Genomic DNA, 23,267 nt, shown 5'->3' on the forward strand with positions numbered 1-23,267 from the left:
ACCTTTGGATGAAAGGGTCGGTCACACTAGATGGTGTGACCGTGCAAAGGTGTGGATTACACAAGTCGGTGTAATCACACAACGGCGCGGCTACATCGATAAAAGAAGCCACTACATGGCGGGACTGCCAGTAGTTATGCACATTATTTAGGATTTACTATTTATTTAAAAAAGCAAGGTTTTAGATACAGGCGGCTCTACCGCATATAAACAATTTAATACACTTTCAATGTTGAACAGAAGTGTTCATTCGCCTTGGTTAAGGCTTCAGTACCCAGAAGTAGGTACTGAAGCTGCGATCCGCTACACTCGAACTGGTTCCAGTGTAGAAATTAAGGTGTGTGACCTTAGCTTAGATTCATGTAAGCAAATAGCTACGGTAGCCCCGCTGCATTTGATAGCACTCGCAGTCATCTTCGCCTGAGTATTTACGACTGATCCTCAATGAAGATGGAGCAATTCTCCTATTCGCCCCAGGGCATGCAGGACAGGCTTAAAAAGCTGATGTTCCTGCTTGGCCCTGAGGGCGTGGAACACCTTGTTTTGCAAGGTCCCGAAGTGATAAACGCGCGCCTTGAGGAGTTTTCGAGCTATGAAATTCTCTGCTAAAGTACCTACAGCAGAAGCTGTCGGTGTTGACTGCGTCCATGACGCCACCGTCGACGACGGAAGACTCCTCGACCCAGGCCGCTCATGGTGAGCGTTAAGACCTTTGAGAGCAAGGATGAAGAGAATTCCTTGCTCTGGACGAGGCTGGGTCCGATATGGAAATTACGTCGCCACGCATAAAGCGAGCAGCAGCGCATGGCGTTAGCTATCTCCAAGCTCGGTGTTGAGCGCAAGAGTGGTCACTAATGTGCGGTGTTTCGGTTGAAGCAGCGTTCCCCACCCGGAAGGAGCTAAATCGTCAGGTTCTGTGAGTGTTCTCGCCACCTAATCAGGCATATCGCGTGCGACCGCGTTACCTTGCCGCCCGACAGGGCACAAAGGAGTTGGTGGACTTTGTCCAAGAGTTGCGCACTCTCATTGCCGGGATGGCAGCCGATCCTCTCTCGAGGCGGTCGCACTGACCGTACTTATAGAGCCCACGCACTGGCGTGGCCAGAACGCAAGTCTTCCGTGTGCATCCGTCTTCTTTTGAAGAAGCGGTAAATGTGGCATTGGATGCCGTATTCAACTTCAAGTCCGCACGACTTGGTTGGAATGCACACCATCAGATCTCGTCGAACGGACCTGAGCCAATGGAAATCAGCTATGCTGAGAAGGAGGAGGAAGAGCTCCGAGCTGCCGAGCAGCGTCTGAACACCCGACTATGTGTTGTCTTTGAAGACACCCATCATCTTTGGACGCATCGCGCGTCAAAGTTCAGTTCTGTTAAGCCTCAATGAAGTGGGGGGGCAGCAGGGCCCAGCTTCGAAGAGCTTCTTAATCTTGATGTATGTAAACCGGGTAACTGGTCGAATAAGCGACCGTGAGGGGCTTTGAGAAGCCATGAAAGATCCTGATTGATTCCGCAGCGTCGGAAAATCATGCTCGACGCTCCACAAATGAAGGAAGTCAGTGTATGCTGAGATGCTGAAATCGCGGTTGAATGATACCGTCACTGTTCGCTTAGCGACGGGGACTTATGTCACTATGCCGAGGGTTCCTGTAGGCCTCGGTGTCAAGTTTTTTTGAATCTAGTAGCGTGGGACGCTGCTATGTCTTAGACTTGGATGCAAGGTGTGACCTTTTCCTTGGTATGGCGTGGTTGGAACACCATGAGCCATGGACTGACTGGAGGTCGAAAACATTTATCAACCTCTACATTGGGCGCTACACGCACGTCTCCTGGTGGAGTATGGTGAGCCATGAACCCACCTCTGCTAGGAAGCATAAGCACAATTGGCGCGGGCACTGGACCGCAATGATTAATGTGCTGGATATCGGAGTATCCGAGTTATCGAACATTGAAGGTGTATTGGACAAGATTTCAGAGCGTGGCTCGCGGACTGAACTCGGAGTGGCACGAAACCCACTGAGCGCTGCTCATGTTACGAAGCAGTTGCTGCATGCTAAGAGTGGCATGATCGAATGAGGTCCGAGGCATCCTGGGCAAGGCCCTTCTGATGCGTGTGGAGTGGCACGTTATCCACTGGACGAAGACTGCGGAAATGGCAGCTCTTCGTCGGATGCTGCTAATGAAATCAAGGCTCCGATGGAGCTGGGAGTGAAAGCACTAGACGACGCTTAGTGCGTCTTCCCTCCGGTCTTGATGAGATGTGAAACCTCTATAGATAGGAGACGGCGATGTCATATGTTATCTGCAAGACGCAGGGCGTCGACTTTGACCCAGGGTGTGTCTACCGTAGACGATAGCGCACAGCTGTATACCCTTGTCAACGGTATAACGGGGGAGGAAGATGGCGACTTCACCCTCGATGCTATTTTCAAGGTGGATGCTCTTTTTGAGCTGGACGAGACGTCGTTCGAAGAGTTTAAAGGTGCCTTGAAGGCAGGCAATTTAGCTGAGTTGGTCATTATACGACCGAACGAGGAGATTAACTCGTCATCGCTCTTGGAGGACACAAAGAAGGTGCTGAACGAACGTAGTAGGTTGTCGATCCTGAAGGATCTCTTGGATCCGTACTATCTTTCGATAAAGGAAAGCTGCGTCGCCAAAGCCGTTTTTGTGATCTACACAGATCATGCGTCACTACGCACTGCAACTCTGTCGCCTCGACTCTCTCGGTGAGGATGGCCAGGTGGATCTCATTCTTCACAGAATATAACTTTGAGGTGAAGCATAAGCCAGAAGAGCAGAATGCTCTGGCTAAGCGTTGTCACGCAGACTGGATCGCGAGCTTGCTAATATCACGACGGTGATGTCGTCAGTGACGGATTTGATCTGCGCCGCGAATGATGGTATGGGTATAGCGCTGCTACAGGCCTTTTATTGCAAGGAGTCCAAAAAGGAAGTTGTCGGCGCAATTGCGCGCACGATTGCGCCGATATTCGTTTAGTCACGGGTTGCTGTTTTATAGCACCGATTTAAAGGATACACCACGAATTGTGGTTCCTCACGATGAGGATTTGAAGACCGTATCCTCTATTACCCCACTCAGTGCTCATCTCGGTTGTGAGAGGACGTACAGCTCTGTGAGTTGCCACTGCTGGTGGCCAAAGCTGTACAAATGGACGAGCTTATATGTGCCACATCTGTGATACGTGTCAAAGGGTGAAACGCTCTTCGAATGCGGCAACGGCGCTGGCCAGTTTACCAGTACCCTCTGGGTGCTGGCAGTCCATGAGTATATACTTTGTGTTTGGCTTGCCGAAGGACTTGGCGGGCAACATAGGTGTGGTGGTCTTTGTGAACCGTTCGAGCAAGATTGCTCATCCTGCGGTAGTGCCGGACACCTTCGACGGTGTGGGTACAGCGACGCTATATGTGAGATCGCTTATATCGACAACATGGACTACCGGGGTCAATTGTCTCTGATAGAGACCCACGCTTCACAAGGAAGGTTTGGTCTACAATCTTCAGGGTGCTGAGCACCAAGTTGACTATGTCATCAGCGGACCACTCGCAAACCGATGATCAAACTAAGCGCGTGAATCGCGTCTTTGAAGGCGTTCTTCGCAGCGTCTGCGCTAAGACGCTGAAGCGCTGGAGCGCCATGCTGCTGTTCTTAGAGTTTCTCTGAACAATGCAGTGCATTCATCTACCGTCTACTCACCGCTCTACGTGAAAGGGCTTGTTATTCCTCGCGTCCCGCTGACGTCGTCATCCCATGGCTCAGGGCTTGGTGGGGGGACTAGACGGACGGCTAGCCCCTCACTGTCCGTTAAGAAGTCGATGACTTCCTGTCTACCAGACTGAGTATCCTACGACTCGTTTGCGATGCGATAGCTGAAAGCCAAGACATGTATAAAGAATATACCGACGGAGAAGCAGAAAAATTGTTGAAAAAAATGAGGTTGGAGGCCTGGTCTTATTCAATGCTTAAAATCTTCTTACACATGCATTTTCTGTCGTCTTAAAGAAAAAGATTCGTCTACGGTTTATCGGACCTTTTAAGGTCATGGCCCAACGAGGCCTTGCGTATACGCTTAACCTCCCGAAAAGGATGCATACCCATCCGGTGTTTTTTGTGGGCTTGCTTAAGCTGTGGCGCAGGTGAATGCGGAAGTGGGCAGCGCTAATAAGCGCTCGGCCGTCCAGAAGCTGAACCTGCAACTGATCCTGAGCACGGATTGCAACAATTTCTGTTTCCAACAGCGCAAGGCGATCCACCGTCGCACGAAGTGGCGTTTTCGTCTGCTCGACGGCTAGGAGCCGTTCCGACAGAGCGCGATAACACTCAACGTGAGGCAGTCGGTGCACAAAGCGCTCCAGACTCTCGAGGCTTTCCGCACAGCGATATGTAACCTCAGCAAGATTCGCGGCGGAACGCCGCTGACGACGGCATTATTTTTCAAGCATCGCGAGTCATCGGGCTGCTACTGACCAAGTCGTCATCATTTGCCCCCGACTCTAATCGATGAGAGCGGGGGCTTCCACTATCACGTGGAACGTTTTTTGGGGTCGACATCGTCGACAGGTCTCATCCAATATCTGGTGAAGTGGCGGGGATACCCATCTCCGATAACTCGTGGCACTTCGATCAGATTGCCCAGAGGACGTAGACTCTAATGATCAGAAGAATCATGGCGCTCCGCGTCGTCGTACGCCCATGCTTTTTGGCAGTAGCCTGAGAAGGCGGGGGGCCATGAGCCGAGCTCAAGCTTTGGCCCTGAGCTGCTGTGGTCGTAGACTCCCCGTGACAGAAACCACAGAGATCGCGGGAGCGTGATAAATGATTCCATGTGTCGCAGGGCGGCAATACACAGAAAGTCGGTGTTGCGCCTTAAGTTTGGCAAACTTAAATCGAAGATGGCGTTCTACGCGCACGTCCACTTTCTTGTAGACCCGCAGTGAGTGAAACCGTGAGAAAAGTTTACGGTGAATCTGCACTCATTACTCAAAGAGCTCTGCATCATCTGCAACGGCTTTACCGGGGGCCAGCACCACAGAGATAGCCCGCATTGCGGATACAAAAGCGTCCCCAGTTGTTGCTTCTGTGTCTCGTCGAGGCGATTGGTACTAAATCCACTTTCTCCGGAAGTCGAGCGGCTGGGAAACGGACACGGTGTCCGCAAGGTTTGAGCAGCGTTCACGTCGCGGCGTTGGCACAACTCGCCCTCCTCGTCTATACATTCTGGGAATGGTGTATCCTACTCGTAGTCGGCTTCCTTCGAATCCTCGTCGAAGAAATCTGTCGCCCGGGGCGGGCGCGGTATGTGGCGCCCTGTTGCCGAGGGCTTGGAATGTGCTTCCCGTGAAGCCGCGGACGTACTTTCCGGAAATGCACACCGTACGGAAGACAACGAAGGGCTCTGCCCATAGGCGCCCGTGGATCCAACTTGGCTGGGTATTTTCGTGTCATAGACATAGGGCTCATTGAGCAGAGAATGTGTAACGATGGTCCTAGAACACAACGGTGTCTCAATCACGCGACCTCGTACGAGGTGACAGTTAAATGTGAATTGTGGGTATTCACAATTTTGATGGGGGAGAGTGTGACAGGGTTACACGTACTCTTGATGAAAAAGTGGACCACACAAGATGATGTAACTGTACAAAGGTGTGGATTACACAAGTTGATGTAATCACACGGTGGTGTGGCTACACCGTAACAAGAAGTCACTACGTGGCTGGACTACCAATAGTTATGCTTATTAATTAGGTCTTACTATTAAATCAGGAAAACCTGAGGTTTTAGATATTGGCGGCTCTACCGCAAATTAAACAATCAAATATGAGTTTTAATTTTAAAAGGAAGAGCGTCTTTACCTTGGTTAAGATTTTAGATACTCTGGAGGTAGCGGAATGTGGCCCGCCACACTCGAACTGGTTCTTGTATAAAACCTTAGGTCGGTGACCTTATCGTAGTTTCCCTGAGAGGGCGTATGCGTCTGGGTAATCGCTTATCGATCGTTATTTACAGAAGCCAAATCTGCCGATATTAATAACATCCAGCCTCTACATTAGCGACTACTTTGATATGAGGGGGGGGGCTCGCAGTGCAGAGTTGTTGTATACATCATCAGCGTAGGATTTGTAAAACCGGATAGTATTTTGATACATTCAGCGGTGTTATGTAATCTATTTAAAGCGCGACTGTAAATAAACATTAGAAGGTACGCGAAGGCCTTGAAGCTGCCATATACGAATATATCATGTCGTTGCGTCTTGCGACAAAGACACGGCTTAAAGTGTCGATGGTTCTGCTGAGCCCATGAGTGAAACTCGAGGACATCGACAGCATGAGGCTTGTCCAATACTAGACTTGTATTCGAGATATGATCTCATTCTTGACATAATTTGACTGGAAGGCCATGCGACATGGGTTGACTCGAAGTCAACAAAGTTGGTGCCAATCAATTCTCTCCCAGTGAAGCTTGGACGAGTCATGAGCACACCTCTGCAAGGAAGCAGAAGCGTTTTGGACGCGGATGCGAGCATCGATAGCTTTAGTGCAGTGCATAGAATCGTCCAAATTAATGAGCAAATGTATTGCAAATCGCCTGGAGCAAAATTTGAAGGCAGTAGCAGTAGTGAGTCGCAATAATAGGATGACATAGAAAAACAATAGTTTTTTGCTGTGTTAAAGTATATTTCCTGGGCGGATTATGATCGTATGCCATGAATTTGTGAGAATAGATATCGTAAGCTGCTGTCGGTTGTGCTATAACCGGTGGTGAGTAGTAGCGGTTAGATGTCGAAGTATACCATGTCCGAGCCGGTGGAGTTGAAAAGCGACTACATGTCACGGTATGCTTTGGCACTAAATCGAAGGTTAAAGGACCGGATCCAAACGAGCTAAATGGGCACTCATCCTTGTCACGATGTTACGGTTTTGCTTAGTCCGCACTCCCGTATCACGCGCTCACCATGCTGAGAAGTACATTCGTGAGATCGTGGCGATCTGCCCACAGACCACTTTAACACGGATTGTAAACCCCTGTATTTGATTGGTACCGAAGTGTTAGCGATTGGCGCCTGAAGGTTAGGAGCATTAATTGCTGTCGTTAGGAGATCAAAAGTAATAACAATGCCCTTCCGGGCATATACAAGAGCGATCCAGCCTGCTGTCAGTAAAAGCGCAGCGGCTCTCACCGTACGACCAATAATATGTTGCGTTCAGTACTTGATGAATACGTCCGAAGTACTCTCTTTTTACGGTGAATAACGTCTCAGCAGCCATCAATTCGATGATGCCATTGATGAAGAAACAGTGTATCGCGGTAGCCTCCTCGTTGGAAGACCGCGCACCAAAATGGGCACCAAGGCGTACTCCCTTTAAATGAAAGGCATTTATAATATCAAAAGTGTTAAATCGACAGATGTGTCGGAAAACGCACCGCGTGGCGATTGACGAAGCACCACAAGAGAACGCAGAGTACCAATATTGGTTGGGTTGCCGTGCACCTTGCACAGGGGAAGTGTTTACATATGAACTGTGTGCTTTCATTCAAATACAAAAGAGAATACCAGGGATGCGAAACCAACTTTTTCTAAAATGCGAGATAGTCTGATCAAAGTAGTCAATGTCACCAACAAGTCCCGATGATATACCCAGTCCTTCCATTTTCAAGATTTACCCATTCCCGCTCACTTCCGCGTGAACTGTGGACGCAGTTCTTGCTCTCCAAACTTTGCTTTGGGATCGCAATAAGAATGGCTCACTTTATTTGAGGCTAAATATGCTAAATGAGTCACTTTGATCTCCTGTAAACAACAAAGTCATAACTTGAAAAAACTATAACACGTCAAAGTTTACGCCTCATCGAGAAATCGAGCGGGATTATTTTGCCTCGCCTTAGCACTGCCTTTCGATGTATGCTTGCAGCTTTGTCCGACAAAAAAATGCGAATTAGAATTGCACCGTGAAAGCTACTTGATTCGCTTAGCGCAACGACGAAATTGCTGCAAGTTGCTCATCGTGGTACGACAGTAATTTGAAGATCACTCAAGTCTGTCAGATTTAAAAGAGCGTCCTTACTTCTCAACATAGACCTCACCATAGATCAAAGCTGCGTCAAAAGCATTGATGATGCAAAAATCTATTTTACCGGTGATTTTTCTCGCAAAAGACAATTCGGAAAATTTAATATTATTTTATTTTCCACTAAACAAATCATTGAATGAAAGATGTAAACTTGTACAGTTGTTGGCTTATCGCACACACTTGGGCATGACCAAGACAATGAACATGCCACGAAAGATAAGTCAAGGCGAGGTCGAATATTCTGTGTTACTGTCAAAGAAGGTTCCTTGAAGTATCAAAGTTTGTAGAAGTTGCAGTTGTTGGTAAGGATGTAATAGCAGAAACATATTTATTTGATCGACTATAAATTCACCGACGTGATCTACATGCCTAGCGCCTGGTAAAAAGAAAGAATTAGCAACGCTCCCGCTGCCGACCTGTAGATTTTATCGTCGCTTCCGGCATAGATGACGTGGCCGTCACTATGTTATGATTATGCTTTACCGTACTAAATATCAAAGTCCGTACAGAGCTGTTGTGAGCATAATGAACTTGATACATAGATACATAAACAACCAGTAAGGTCACTCATATCGCACACGTTCGTATACATTAGCCAATCAATGCTTTGCCTACTTGTCTTTCTGTCTGGATCTCATTGCCGTACTAAAATTCTTTGGGTCCAACCTCACCATATCTCGAATTTTATTAAACGTTACATGCCCTTGTTCAGAATATATGCACCTTCACTCTTTTTCTCCAAATATTTTCTTCTCATCGAGGCCTTATGGTGACCTCATAAGATACACATCGATCAAGAAGTGCAGATGTTGACAATCTCTCTCACTTTTTTGAGTATATCAGCGACATTTTGTTGAGTTGTGCACAGCGCACGGCGTATCCCGATGAAAACACAATGATGCACAGACTCGAAACTTCTTTGATAAAATCTATTATCAGCGACATCCTTCTTGAGCTCGCCTTCGTGTGCCGTTTATTTTGCAGAAACTCAGTGGCAAACCACAGCAAAGACCATGTGTTTTGATAATACCCTGAGTTGTCGGCGTTTCCATCGCTTGCTCAATTACTGCTGTCACTCATTCGCCGCTGAATACCGGTGGACCTGCAAAATACATTCAATGTCTCGTCATCACCATTTCCATCGGCACGTGAAACGTGTTTTTCTAAAGCCGTAAAAATGTTCAATTTTTTTGATCGCTTCTCATTGTCTTTAAACTACATTTTGATTTTGTATAGCTTGTCTTCACTTTGAAGTCCAACTTTGAACAGACGCGTAAATCTCGATTGTCACCATGAGCGATGATGTAAGCGCGAATCTATTGTATTGACAGCAAGAAATAATTCATAGAAAATGTTTTTCAGACATATTCTGTAACATACGTGGATGATCATCCAGAGGAAGCCAAATACTTGTGTCGTGAGGGTCAAGTGAAAATAACATACGCAAATGGAGACACCTATGAAGGAAATATTGGTCCGAACCGTTTGAAACATGGTGAAGGAAAATACACCTGGAATGAACGCGATGCAGAAGGCATATGTATGAAATTATTGATTTTGGCACTATATCTTGTCTTACAAATGTCTGAACCTGTTGTTAGTGTCCGTCCTTGCGACTTTCGAAGGAACATACGTCAGCGGCAGCAAGAATGGACTTGGAAAGATGACGTTTTCCAATGGTGATGTCTATCATGGAGAATGGACGGCAGACAAAATGACAGGTGAGGGCTCCTATATGTACGCAAATGGCGATATTTACAGCGGTAGGTTCGAGAGCGGCATCCGCTCCGGCAACGGTTCGTACGAGTTTGTGACAGACAAGAGTTTATTTGCGGGTGAATGGATCGACGACACAATCGCAAACGGAAAATGGATTTTTAAAGATGGCGGCTCGTATATTGGTCGTTTTGAGAATGGAATGCCAATCGGAAATTGCACAATCAAGCTTTCAAGCGGTCTTCAGCAAGATGGTGAGTATATCAAGACGCAGGCAACGAATAACGCTGGAGAAGAAGGAACGGTGCACAAATTCGTGGGTGGAACGATTGTCAAAGTAGGCTAAACTCGTGGCGTCTTTTCCATCGAGAAAAACGCGACTTTATGTTTGAAATTAAAATCTAAGTTTTTTTTTTATTGAATATACTTGCTGAGGAAGCGGCGGTGAAAGTCGTTGCGAATCGTGTCATTAATGAATCGTTTCTTCACTTCCGGCTCATTGCGAGACTGATTTTTGAAAACTACATCATCGTTCCACCGTCTCTTCATCTTCGCACTTCCTGCAGCTTGTTGCTGCGTCAGTGGGTTACCTTGGAGAATTTCTTCGCGTGACCGTTGCTCAGTAATCTTTCTCTCCTCTTCCTCTTTCCGCAATCGCTCCTCCTCGCGCTCACGCTTGATTTTTTCAAGCTCAAGCATTAATTCAGCTTCTTCGTCGTCATCGTCGCTATAATGTGTAATAGTAAATTCGGGTAAGTAAAAATCAAACACTCATCAAGTGGCCAGCATCACAAACCTGTCACTATCGCCATCGCTCGAATTCTCGGAGTCAGCTCCATCGTCTGCATCATCGTATTTACTTGCAACTTTCTTTAGCTGCGACTCACGCTCATTTGTCTCTGCATCGCCTAGTAGCAAGATTTTCTTGTTTTCCTCTAGCCGTCGCAGCTTATCTATCCGTCATTTTGCAGTATACTTTACTTCAAACATTACACTAGCAGTAGCAGCTTTCTACTAATGCTTACCTTGTGCAGTGTTTATCTTTCGACCTTTCTCTACCTCGTACTTTTCCTCCTTGCGCTCCAATTCTTCGCGCAAGTCCATCAACTCCACCTCATTTGCAGTGCCCTGTCCAACCTGTCTACGAGATATAAAAAAGATCCAGAGCACAATTACATCTACAATTACATTATAGCTATCATGCACGTCTTGCATACCGCAATTTGAGTCGCCTATGAGCTGGAAGGTCGCGCGCCGAGATCTGGTCGCTCAATTTGCCTACAGCATCACGTAAAGGCTAATGAAAAACGTGCGTTCTATTACAAACCAAAAAAAGCACACTGAAATCGATTGTACCTCCTGCATGCCAGCCTCCTTCATTAGACTGGCCTACGGCGGCATGCCATGTCGGGCGATGTGCTGTCGTCATGGAGTCAAGAGCGATTTAAGTCCATTTTAATATAGCGTCTTATGCGAATTTTGACCAGTCAAATTCGAGAATCACATACATTTTGAATACGAAGTACCTTGTGTATTTACAATTAGTGAGTTATTCCCTCAAGTAGCGGATTAAATTGAAGTCCTAATGCAATACCAAGAACTAGCATGTGAGGTAAGCCGTTCGCAACAAGATTTCCCACGACAGCAAGAAATGGGATATACACCGCGGGAGGATGGTGGTCGAACAAATGAAGCAACGGAATCTTGATATCTTTCCAAAACTCATAAGCTCCATTTACATTGAGATACACGACATGTCCATTCTCGGGTGTACAAACTTGAAACGGCGTAAAAGCTCGGCAAAATGCTGCCAGAAAAGTAGTCAAAATAATTGAGCCTACAAAGCTTGAGCCGTGCATGCCGCCGTGACCGCAAGTGATCTTTAAACAATGAGCAATAAGAAATTGAGGATGCTATATATGTAACATACTAAACGTACGTATAGACACATTGGCAAAAACCACAGGTGATGAGTCGCAAAAAATGTCTTGGAAAACGAGCGATTTTCTGGGTATGTGAGATATTTCATGACACCAGTATTGAGTTTACCCGAAAGCACGAATGAACAAGTATCAATGTACCAGAGTAAATGGTCTCCTGATACTGTCGCCATCTGCAATGAAATATACGCCTTCAGTCAACATTTTTTTTTATGAAACATCTATCTCCAACTCACCGCAACGCTAACGAGAAAAGGCTTATGTAAGTCAAGAGCCATGATGACTAGTACCAAAGATACATTGCATGCCCACAACATCTCGAACAAGACGTAAGTGCCTAATCCATTGAGCAGATATTGTCAGTCAGCACGTACTTTAAAACTTTGCAAAAGTCTTTGTACCGTGTTGATAATAGCGGCAGATTGCCATCATCACCGTATACAGTGCAACAAATGCCTTCACTTTGCTGAGAATAGTATCATAAGAGCATCAGATGACATGAAAATTGAATAATGGCGTCACGAATGCACGAACTGAAAGCTGAAGTTTTGAATTTCGTCATTTGCGGCAAAGTAATTGTCCGTCTGTAACATTAGCCACAAGGCGGTAATGTATCCCGACACCATGATAGCAAGTACACGAGGCAGATCCTTCCGTGAGACTTGCACGGGCGCAGGTGGCAAGGGAAGCATAGCGGAAAGTCAATCGAAAATTGTATGCGGCAAAATGTTATTTTTACCGGTATATTGCCTATTATTCAAATCGAGTCGCTTTTAAATAGCCCTGCAAGTCCATACTGTTGGCGTATGTAGTAGCTTGCGCTAAACCTCGATGCAGATAAAGCCGTATCAACTCACTTATGTAACGTAACAAGTCTGGCATAGCGTCCTGTTCATTGCTGTTGAAACGACCAAGGACGTACTTATCCATCGCTGTCCCTGATCCCGCGCCACTATTACCTCCTGTGAACCAATACGGTGCACCAATACCGATTCGAAGTCGAGCGAAACGTTCTGTACCCAAACATTTGATAATATCACGCACACCATTCTGACCACCCGATCCTCCCTTTGGCTTAAAGCGACACTCGCCGAATGGTAGCGCAACGTCATCTGATATCACAAGCAACTCATCCTGCCGATTTAAAGCCAGCGGATTCTTTTTCAATTGCCAACGGTGAGACTTCATAAAGGCTCGAACAGCAGTACCTGAGCAGTTCATGTAGGTCGATGGTAGCAGCAGTGCGACATTAACCATTTCGTGAGGAACACCTTTTTCATACGTTCGCTCTTTAGCACGTTTCGATGAAAGGTTCACTAAGTCATCAATTGGGTAAGCGTATTTCTTATCAGCTGCTTTTTGCTGGAATGCAAGGCGACACCGCACCACGTCACCATGACTGCTCGCATCGTACTTCAATTTTAAGTGTCTTCTCTGAAATCAATAGTCAGTAAAAAAGCTAAGTTAAGAACTGCAAGATCAAGTTGAGTAACAAGAAGACACGCACAGTCACTTCTGATACATACGTCCCCAAAAAGTGCTTCACAGCGATAAAACCGATATTATGCCTGACTCAAACAATAATATTTTGTAATAAGGTTTTTTTTGATAAAAAAATCAAAGTGTCCAAACCTTGTGTTGGTAAACTTGTCGCCAGGATTTCCCAGGCCAACGATAAGCTTGCGAACATGCTCATACCGGGGTGACGGATTTGCGAGTGCAACTTCATTGCGCTCTTGAACAATCTCGGAATCACGCGAGCAAAATTTTAAAGTCGATAGATCGGATAGGTGCAGATTACCACACTGACGGACCGGATACTGCCGCACCTTTCGTAACATCACACAATATATAGCAATTTCGAATTTGTCTAAAGTTACAAATTAGTGCTAATAATTATTTCTCCTATAATGTTTTCTCACCGCCGAGCATTGGCCAAGACTTTGCGACAAGCGTCTCCGTTCTTCCTTATCGCTGGTCCATGTGTACTCGAATCCCAGCAAATTGTCATGACTATCGCAAAACGGTGCGTGTGTCAACCTTCTAGTCTATCGAAAATCGTTTTGAAACAAGGTGCGATCTGTGTTTGACAGGTTAGCTGCAATTCAGAAAAAGCTACAAATTCCTGTTATATTCAAGGCAAGTTTCGATAAAGCTAATCGACAGGATCTCACAAGCTTTCGAGGTCCTGGACTAGAGTGTGGTCTTGCAATGTTACAACAAGTAAAGGATGCAACGGGATTACCGGTGCTCACTGATGTTCACGAGACGCATCAAGTGGCTTCAGTGGCAAAGGTAGTAGACGTCATTCAAATACCAGCTTTTTTAAGCCGGCAAACGGATCTGCTCTTAGCTGCTGCGACTTCCGGAAAGCTAGTGAATTTAAAAAAAGGACAAATGTTGTCAGCAGAAACTATGGTGAGTAAAGATGCTGCTTATGAATGTGAGCAGCTTTTGACGCCAAGAGGTTATTGTAGCTCTTAGCAGCTAAAAAGATTGCAATAACACAGAAAGACTCAGGTGCGAACGATACCATGCACTTGTACCATATTTACGGCTGACATCACATTACCACAGATTTCATGCTGACAGAACGTGGAAGTATGTTTGGATATGGGGACCTAGTAGTAGATCCAAGAAATCTTCCATTACTTCGTCGATCTAATGGTCTTGTTGTGCAAGATGTCACTCACAGGTAAGACCTTGGAGCTTAGGGTCATGAAGAATCTTATATAACGTATGGGTGCTATAGTGTTCAACGATCGAGTAGTGCGCATACCGATAGCATTACAAGCGGTGGTAATCGCGAATTCATCCCGACAATAGCTAGAATGGCTGCGGCTGTTGGTGTCGACGGCTTCTTTTTTGAGACGCATCTTGATCCGACACAGGCACTCTGTGACGCAGCTACAATGATACCCATTGACGAGCTCGAGCCTCTTCTTGAGGAACTTGTTGAGATTTCTAATGCCTCTAAGGCTTTACATGGTGAGTTGTAAAATCTAGCCTAGTATAAAATTGCTACAAATCACGCAAGCTCTCTTCGACAACAGGCACCGGGTGATCTTTCCTCCAGATCTTCCTCATGAGTCGATTGATTTTTCTATTAAATCGATCGGGTCGAGGCTGTTTCGTTTTTGGATTCAGTGTCGGGCGACGAGGCTTTGGAATCTTTGGTTTGCGAGGAAGTCGGTGCTGCATGCATTCGTGCAATGTAGTGAGATTTTCGAGAACTTCGGCACGCACGCCGATATATTGCTTCATACAAGACATCTGCTTGACCTTCCGCACCATCTCATGCTTGTAGTGGTCGGCAATATCCTCAGTGAATGCTCCTTTACGCACGTCTTCAATCTTAATGGTAGGCAAATTGTGTTCTTCTCGTCTTTCGAGAGATTTTTTGGACTCTCTAGATATCGTGTGAGACTTTGAAAAGTCAGAATTCTGTACGTCAATGTCATTAACACTATTCGGAACACAACATTCTGTGAGGCTCTTAATCAATATATGGCCATCTGATTTATTGCTGCACTTCGCTGGATCAGTTCGGGGTCTCTCTGATTGGTTTGTAGAGTCGATGGACAACACAGTTTGTGCAGTGGTCGTAATACTAGGACTTCGAAGTCTTCGGTGTGCTGAGGAATGAGGAGAGACAGAATGACATGCTAAATTAGCGCGAACAACGTCACTGCCGTGCTCAGTATGAGTATCTGCACTGTTCTTCACGAGTTGTTCTGTGTTCGATGGATCCGCTGCATGACTACAGCATGTCAAACTGACACTTGACTTTCCTGCCACCTCTTCCATCTTCTTATTTCTTTTTGAACTTGTGTTCTTTTTTCGATCTTCTTGCTTCTTCTTCGACGCCACCAGTCCTGAGCAGCTTGTGTCTCCAGTTGTGTGATCTGAATTTCCACACCAGCCACACAGACACTTTCCGTCTTTCATCATAGCTCTCGTCGAACTAAACAAAAGTTGCAATCAAATATAATGCCAAGGCTTACATTAATAAACATGACTAATCAATATATTATAGATATAGATGTTTGATAACGATGCGTACATTGTAAGAGTCAAATTCGGATTTGCCAGAGCTAGCTTCATACGCGTTTTACGCCACGTTTCTCTAGCATCAGCCAGTTTGCGAAACCTGGTATAAGTGCTTAAGATGTAGTCGATAGCATGCATGAAAAACATTTCCTTCCACGTTTCTCTCTAGTAAAAACATATCAACAATCAACAACGAAGAAAAGACACACTATTTACCAACTCCTACATCCATCAAGAGAGCTTTCACATCAGTGACTACATGAATTACCACCCGCAAACAAATTGTTAATGAATTTTTTTCATCTTAAGGGCAGAAATCAGGACAACGCCACCTTACCGGCGAGCAAGTTTATAGTGCACGTCGGTTTGTCAAAAATAATTGGGTATTCGGCACAAATGTCGTGGTCTTGGTACAGACTGAGCTCGAGCTCTGATCGACGTTGTAGCTGTAAGAAATCTCCTTTTCCTTCAAGGTCCTGTATTCTTTGCTTCGCCAGATTGCTTTCAAGTTCTCCACAGCGATGAATGTTTCCATTCTCATTCAAAAATTGGATCATCGGCACTGTTTCTTGTACTAACCCCGCGTAAATGAAAAAGACCCCATGAGTTTCGGCACCAAATCGGGTGAGGTAACTATTTGCTGGAAAGTGGACTTGTCTTAAGCGGTGGGATAATCGAATAAGCTCACCATGAGGCCATCCTTCGAAGAAAAACATTGATTTTAAGTACTCGATCTGCGTAAAATCGAGATGCGAGGAATTTGTCATGCGAATCAATCGTTGATATGCCCCTCTCTTGAGACATATAAAAGATGTTGTCACGTCACATGTGACTGTGCAGGATCGCCGTGCCGTAGGGTCCATCACTGCCAGTTCACCAAAAGTACCCCCTTCAGTGATATGCTTTATAAACGTGCCATGCTGGTCTGGTTTTGGCGTCCCATCGTCTTCATCTTCCAATGTTGATCTGTGCTTCATAACTTCATCAAATGAGCTTTTAAGCTTTGGTTTCGATTCAATAAACAGCGACACTGAGCCAGTGATAATAACATAGAAAGTGTCACCGTAGTCACCTTGATAGCAAACAACACCTTGAGCCGGTAGTGTTAGCAAAGTCATCTCTCGACAAATAGTCTTGCAGATAATTTCTTGAGCGCCGTGAAAAATTTTGTTGGTGCTGCCGTTTTTGAGCACCCAGTCGTATAAAGTGTCGATTTCCAGGGCATCACGAACGTCGGGAGGTCTTTGCAATATGTTGCAAATTTCATCTATTTCTCTCTGGCGCTGGCTCCGTATTTCAGTCTCTACATGAACTTGGTCGTGGAGTTGGGACAAAAATGAATTCTTTTGCAACGTCGGAAACTGCTTTAATTCTGGTAGTGAATGTTTCAAGATCTTTTCCGGCATTCGAGTAGATATAGCGACGTCAGTGGGAATAAGAAGTGAAAACTGCCGACACTATGGCAAAACTTACGCTTCCAGAAGTGCTTTAGGAATTTATGACAGCTTTCTAATAATACTGCACCATGTCTCAAATGCCAGATAGAGATCAAAGCTAAAATATCATTAGAACACATTCAAGAATATAACGCGAATTTTCATAAGAATGAAAACGCCTTTGCCGAGTTTCAGCGTACTGCCATCGAAACACTACATTTGCTGTAAATTCTACAGATTCTTTTTGCGAAGCACTTCATTAGCAGCTTCCTCTTCTTCTGTCACATCGCTGCGGTGAATGAGGTAGCGAAAATGCTGTGCTGAGCGGATTTCCATCTCGAAAGACATGAGGAACTTCTTGTCCACTGGGTCGATCAAGTGTAGGATGCGGTATTGCTGGTCACGATTTGCTTCGAACCAAGTGTCACAACGGTCAAAGAACAACACATTGTTCCACTGCATAGATTCATTAAAGGCCTTGTCATAGAACTCTTTAAAGCGATCGATATGAATACACACGTGATGACCGTCGTACTCGCCCTTATTATGCATTTGGGACTCTTGTTCGTCAAAGACGATGGATTGAATGGGGCCGCAAAACACCGTCGTGCGATAGAGGTCAATATTGCCTTCCTTCTTTGTGACCACGGTCTTGGCCCCCAGGTAATGCTCAAAGAAACGGGATATACCCTCGGCAATACCAGGACGACATGGATACAACAAAAATGGCAATCCTTGTGGTACACCGGCAACATCGTTTGTCACTGGAAGCGTCTTCCCCAACGACAGATTAATGGAGTTATAGTGTCTCGGCGTCACATTGAGACATAGCTCATTACCATACGGATCATTCACCTTGAGATGATCATATGCGGCTATGTCAAATAGCTCGTGCCATTTCTCCTGCGGATAATCAATCGTCGTTTTCGCGCCGCGATTTACACGCTTGTAAGCAAACTTAGTGCCTTGTAGCTCATCGGCTACGGATGCAAGGCTCTTTTCCATGTCATCCAAGTCAGGCACGTAAAGAAAGATGGTAGCATTAATGCACTCATCTTTAGGCTGACCTGTAAACAAATGAAATTGATGGCGGCCAGCATAATTGGCCCAAAAGTGATAAGCAAGTCGCGGATCACGTGAGCATTGTAGGCCGCGCATGTAGAAAATATAGACAGGTGCAGTCTCCGAGCATTTCTCGATATTGGAAAGGTTTATGTGCTCCAAGAATTTAAGATTTCCCGCCTCTTCAAAGGCCTTAATCGTCTCCTCCTTGCTCCAAGTCACGTCAGCTGTTGTCATGTTATTATCAATATTTCTATGGTGCAGAATACAATAGCCTGAGGTCAATTTATGGCTCGTATATTCTCCGCGAAAGGTTTAAGCATTAGGAGATTCTTCGTTATTATAGATGCTCAAAATAACTAACTAAAAGACGCAGTTTTCGAACATCCGATGGAGCCGAAATCCGGCAAGCTACACAAGGTGCTGCGCGTTTTGTAATGTTATCGCTTTGTGTCTTGGGCTAAATACTCAGTTATCAATGCAGCTTGGATCGGGCCTTTTTGGGCCGAAATGGACTGAAAAATGGGTGCATCTCGACGGAACGCTTCTTAAATGCTTTCCCATGGCTGTGCAGCAAGTGTTTGCTCTTAGCAGCTCTCGACATAGTAGTACTTATGAGCTGATGGATTATAAATTTGCAGTAGCAGATGAGGTGTGCTCACTATCCTGATATATTGAACCTTGGATCTGACAATGTGCAAAATGCAGAGAAGGTTGAACCGAAAGTTTACCTTTCAACTCGAGTCCATACAAAAGGTGCGTGTTGTTTCTTATGGCTGACAGCTTATACTGAAAATTTATGGAATGAATGATTGGTACAGTCGTCCAAGACAGTGACATTTGCGTGCTCATCGGAGAAGGAGCTGGTGGAGTGGAGACTTGCACTTCAGGTTTTTTAAATCTTTACAAGAAGTCATGAGATAATGTCTTTACATAATATTTACGATGTGGTAGTCTCGGTTGTGCTTTCCACCTGATACTTCAGTTTCCCTAGTGTATGGTGCTCTTTTGTTTTTGAATTAGTTCAAATAACAAATTCTGGCTGTGCTCATTTGGTAGAATTGCCGAGAAGATTCGACAGGCTGCTGAAACATTTTCGAAGGCATGTTTAATGCAATTTAATTCTTCGAAATACATCGGCCAACGCCTGATACTCACATTTATGTTTCAATAGTTCGATACACGTAATACTGGAAAAATTGAGTCTGGAAAAGTTCGCGGATTGCTTCAAACTATATCCTTCCATGCTAACTTTGATATTCATGTTTCCGAGTTCGCATTCTTTTTTGCGTGCTGATTTCTTACATCAAATGGTCCGTTTTGTTGTGTTTGCGCTTTCACGTTGGTTGGGAAGGGAACGACTCGGACTTCAGACTGATGCAGCAACAGCTTGGGCTCGGTCGTCGGAAGGTAATTTCTCGAAGAAGATTGCTTGCTTGGCTTCAGAGCTTCTATTGTGCACAAGAAGGTAAGGTGCGGGTAGAATTGGAGAGTTTAAAAGAGCACAGAGCAGAAGAACCTGTCCAGGAACAAAGACAGCCCGAGATGAAGACATTGGATAGCATAGGTGCTCGTGTCTCGGAATCAAAATGCTTGGCTTATCAGAACAAAGAGGATTGGGATCAAAGATTCAAGGCACTTCAAAATAGAGAAGGTTCTGCCGACATATTTTCTGTCGGGGTGGAATTCTCAACATTCTTAGCGAATTTTCGTCATACAGCCGAGGAAGCTGTGACCACAATTGTTGAGGAGATGGCGTTCGAGGATTCAGAAAAGACTTTAAAACCTCAGCCTCTCGACGGCGACGACTTTTTTGCAACGGATGACATGAAGCACTTCACATCATTGCTCCCTATGTTACTCAAGTATCAGTGCGATGGACTCTTAATATATATGTGCTCAAATTTTTCAGTAAACGGGAGTGTCCATCAAACGAGGATAGATGAAGAGTGTGTTGATGCCTTTCATAAACTTGTTGGTCATCAAGTTCGTGCTGCGCGAGCAATTCAGATCGCAATCGAGGAATTTGCTGACAATACTCAACCGATTTGTCAAGACATTATACTTCAGATTCCTCTGCAGTGCAGTATTGATTATCTTGGCTTCCGCGCATTCGTTATTGCATCCTCTTCACCAGGTTTGACGAGTACGCGACAATCCTTAGTAAGTCAAGCGGAGACAAATCAAGCGCATCAGTTACATCACCAATTGAAGCTTGTGTACGATAATCTTGGACTGCTCACGGACAGCATGCCTGCATTAGAAGATGTTAAGAATGAATTGCACTCCGATTGCTCAGCTCCTGCCTACTTTCCTGTAAGTGCGGGGTTTTCTGTTGAGACACGAGAAGCTGCATTAGTTTTTAAATTGCATAATCTTATGGATATTTTTCCCGCTGATGTATCAAGTGATGAGCCCAATGCGATAGCAAACGAAGTGTTATTATGCAAGATGCGCCCCGAATTTGTTCGAATGCATGGAAACAGTTTACCACTCTACTCAAATACCCACCTTTCAATCGATCAGCAGAATCAATGTGCCAAGAACAAGTCCCATACAGAACAACAATTGCTCCAGCAGTTTGCTAGAAGTGCGCATGACTGCTTGGAAACTATTATCATTCCGGAATTTGTTGCTGATCTTGAAAATGGAACGGTTCAAGTGATCGATAGCCGATCGTTGACACGAGCATTACACGAAGCGGGTATTAATATGCGCTACTTATCTTCTTGCTACGAGCTGTCATCTCTAAAGCATATAAGGCGTGCGTTGCTCGCAGAAATGGTGGCTCGAGCGATCAAAATCGAATTTCGAGCATCACTTCGAGAAATTTTACCAAAAAGTATCGCGGCAATTCTGACGCAAGCAGTAGGCTCCTTAAATTTGCGAATCGACGATGAGCCCCGTCGCAACACTGACATCACTACTGCTCGCGCTCTTGCAAAGCTGGCTCTTGAAAATGAAGCGTCCCAAATTACAGTGGAGTGTTTTAATCTTGTTTTCGGAGTTTCGTCTCTTGATTCCAAATTGTTTTGGGAAGAGAGAATATTACCGCAGCTGCATGCTAAATTCGGTAGACCTGGTGAAAAGTTTGTTTGGGATACGATCATCAATGAGGACTTGTTGCATATGCCTCAATTGTTTCACGCACTCCAAGTCCAAACTGGCGTTTGCTACAGTGATTATATATCTTACAATTTACGAGGTGCTACTCCGTTTTCATGTGATCACATGCAATACATTAATTCACGTACGAAATTACTTGTAAGAAGTACAGCAGCATGTGAAAGGGCTATGAAAAATGCTGATGCTTTTCTCGCTGCACAAAATGTCGACGGTGCTCTTTCAAGCATATTGTTTCAAATTTCGATACTAGAAACCGCCCCAAGTGATGAGCGTAATTCGTCATTGTGCCACTTGCTTACATGCGCTGCAAATATTTTGTTGGAGATGGACTTGCCAGACAAGGCAGAACAATTAGCGGTTCTTGCGATCGAAGAGTCTCCCAGCAATCACGCGGAGCTTGCATGTGTGTATACAGTTCTCATGAAGCTAAAGTATGCATCAAATGACTTAGTCGGCATCCAGGAATGTTTTGCAAAATCTGTGGAGCTCGTTCAATGGCACCTTGGGCCCGTTCACCCATTGCTTTGCAACACGTACATGGCAATGACGGAGATTCTCGGAAACTTAGGTAAGCTCGAGCAAGCGTTGGAAATCATGCAGAATTGTGTGGTTCTTGTACGCGATTGCTTTGGAAAGACAAGCCTTCTCTATGCAGATATTAGACGACAGCAGGGGATGCTGATGTTCACGGCAAACTTTACAGATGGTGCGGCAGTTATCGGAGTATTGGAGGATGCCTTTTCAGTGTACGAGAAACATTTTCATGGTCTTGTGGAGGACGTTGCAATTTACAAAGAGTTTGCTGCAGAGTGTTGCTATGTGCTAGCAACACTATATATACAAGTAAATGGAAACCAAGCTGCAGAAGCAGCTTACAGAGTTGCGCTTACAGGTCTTGGTCTTCGGAAAGAAGTACTTATGTCGAGCCATAAAGACATGATTAATTCTTTCTTGCAACTTGGAAATTTGTCTCGAGATATAGGAGAGCACTACCGCGCTGTAGATTACTTCAAATCCGCTCTGTCCACTATGAAGTTGATTCAAGATGTTACATATATCGATCAGATACGCAGCATCACTAAGTTGATGCTTCAGGAACATATCCAAACACTGTCATTGGATATGCGTCACGTAAGTTGCCACTTTTCGTCGCGTGTTTGGGTTGTGTTGTAGGTGATACTCAAATGTTATTGTTGCTTTCACAGATCGTCGACAAAACAGCAAAGCGATATGCTCAACAATGGCCTCATTTCGTGGCTCTGACCACTGAACCCCTTTCAAAAGCTGTGTCTATCAGCGACACTAATGACGAATCAGCATTGCTGGCATTAGTAATGACGAAACTCTTTCGACTTGAACCAACCGACTACATCGACTTGCTAATCGAGAAAACTAACCTTGAATATCAAGACTATCGTAAGCAGTACAATTTTAATCTTGCTGGGACTCTGCATCGTGATAATACTGGCGCATTCTCATCTCAGCAAGCATTGCTTCGATCCTCAAGTGGTTGTATCTCAAGTTTTTCAGGAACCTTTTCTCCTCCAAGCTCACCCCGTGCATTTTTATCACCAATGAGTCATCCCACTCTTTTTCCATCATCTCCTCGTGGACGCATGTCATTTGATCAGCTAGACTGCAATTTCCTTAGAAATAGCTTGGGGGAATTTACTTATGGCGGACAATTAGCTGCCATACTTTTCTTAATTGATCACTCCGTAGCAAAGTTTTTCACATAGTAATAGATAAATTGGAGTAACATGTCATTAAATCGAATGAACGCTTATCTATCTGGAAAATGGCCCCAGTGCCGGCCTGGACTCGCGAGTGGCGGCCGCTCGCCA

At 45.1% G+C, this 23,267-nt stretch overlaps 9 protein-coding genes across 9 annotated transcripts; 4 read left to right on the top strand and 5 right to left on the bottom strand.

Moving 5' to 3' along the window:
* Positions 1–9,385: 9,385 nt before the first annotated feature.
* On the top strand, positions 9,386–10,155 carry PHALS_14168 (Phosphatidylinositol-4-phosphate 5-kinase; the record flags this gene model as incomplete). The annotated part of the gene is made up of 3 exons (XM_024729922.1): positions 9,386–9,397; positions 9,456–9,633; positions 9,695–10,155. 3 exons carry the CDS (start codon positions 9,386–9,388, stop codon positions 10,153–10,155), a joined length of 651 nt encoding a protein of 216 aa, XP_024580251.1.
* Positions 10,156–10,223: 68 nt separating this feature from the next.
* Positions 10,224–11,238, bottom strand: PHALS_14169 (pre-mrna-splicing factor cwc15; the record flags this gene model as incomplete). The annotated part of the gene is made up of 5 exons (XM_024729923.1): positions 10,224–10,536; positions 10,606–10,762; positions 10,835–10,950; positions 11,027–11,087; positions 11,166–11,238. The coding sequence occupies 5 exons, from the start codon at positions 11,236–11,238 to the stop codon at positions 10,224–10,226; spliced, it is 720 nt and encodes a 239-aa protein (XP_024580252.1).
* A 112-nt stretch (positions 11,239–11,350) lies between these two features.
* Positions 11,351–12,441, bottom strand: PHALS_14170 (uncharacterized protein; the record flags this gene model as incomplete). The annotated part of the gene is made up of 5 exons (XM_024729924.1): positions 11,351–11,689; positions 11,749–11,922; positions 11,986–12,086; positions 12,151–12,215; positions 12,284–12,441. The coding sequence occupies 5 exons, from the start codon at positions 12,439–12,441 to the stop codon at positions 11,351–11,353; spliced, it is 837 nt and encodes a 278-aa protein (XP_024580253.1).
* An 81-nt stretch (positions 12,442–12,522) lies between these two features.
* On the bottom strand, positions 12,523–13,590 carry PHALS_14171 (peptidyl-trna hydrolase; the record flags this gene model as incomplete). The annotated part of the gene is made up of 4 exons (XM_024729926.1): positions 12,523–12,545; positions 12,607–13,183; positions 13,257–13,317; positions 13,382–13,590. The coding sequence occupies 4 exons, from the start codon at positions 13,588–13,590 to the stop codon at positions 12,523–12,525; spliced, it is 870 nt and encodes a 289-aa protein (XP_024580254.1).
* A 69-nt stretch (positions 13,591–13,659) lies between these two features.
* On the top strand, positions 13,660–14,967 carry PHALS_14172 (3-deoxy-8-phosphooctulonate synthase; the record flags this gene model as incomplete). The annotated part of the gene is made up of 6 exons (XM_024729927.1): positions 13,660–13,775; positions 13,843–14,167; positions 14,227–14,269; positions 14,342–14,444; positions 14,502–14,737; positions 14,897–14,967. 6 exons carry the CDS (start codon positions 13,660–13,662, stop codon positions 14,965–14,967), a joined length of 894 nt encoding a protein of 297 aa, XP_024580255.1.
* Positions 14,968–16,116: 1,149 nt separating this feature from the next.
* PHALS_14173 (RmlC-like jelly roll fold) lies at positions 16,117–17,205 on the bottom strand (the record flags this gene model as incomplete). Its single annotated transcript, XM_024729928.1, has 1 exon — positions 16,117–17,205. One exon carries the CDS (start codon positions 17,203–17,205, stop codon positions 16,117–16,119), a length of 1,089 nt encoding a protein of 362 aa, XP_024580256.1.
* Positions 17,206–17,466: 261 nt separating this feature from the next.
* Positions 17,467–18,534, bottom strand: PHALS_14174 (uncharacterized protein; the record flags this gene model as incomplete). The annotated part of the gene is made up of 1 exon (XM_024729929.1): positions 17,467–18,534. The coding sequence occupies one exon, from the start codon at positions 18,532–18,534 to the stop codon at positions 17,467–17,469; it is 1,068 nt and encodes a 355-aa protein (XP_024580257.1).
* A 153-nt stretch (positions 18,535–18,687) lies between these two features.
* PHALS_14175 (hypothetical protein L917_09436) lies at positions 18,688–19,320 on the top strand (the record flags this gene model as incomplete). Its single annotated transcript, XM_024729930.1, has 5 exons — positions 18,688–18,717; positions 18,782–18,949; positions 19,006–19,053; positions 19,119–19,187; positions 19,252–19,320. 5 exons carry the CDS (start codon positions 18,688–18,690, stop codon positions 19,318–19,320), a joined length of 384 nt encoding a protein of 127 aa, XP_024580258.1.
* Positions 19,321–19,559: 239 nt separating this feature from the next.
* On the top strand, positions 19,560–23,162 carry PHALS_14176 (Tetratricopeptide-like helical; the record flags this gene model as incomplete). The annotated part of the gene is made up of 3 exons (XM_024729931.1): positions 19,560–19,707; positions 19,781–22,554; positions 22,629–23,162. 3 exons carry the CDS (start codon positions 19,560–19,562, stop codon positions 23,160–23,162), a joined length of 3,456 nt encoding a protein of 1,151 aa, XP_024580259.1.
* Between the last annotated feature and the right edge of the window lie 105 nt (positions 23,163–23,267).

The sequence above is a fragment of the Plasmopara halstedii genome, assembly GCF_900000015.1.
Source record: "Plasmopara halstedii genome assembly, contig: Scaffold_816, whole genome shotgun sequence".
In the NCBI taxonomy this organism is placed as follows: Eukaryota; Oomycota; class Peronosporomycetes; order Peronosporales; family Peronosporaceae; genus Plasmopara; species Plasmopara halstedii.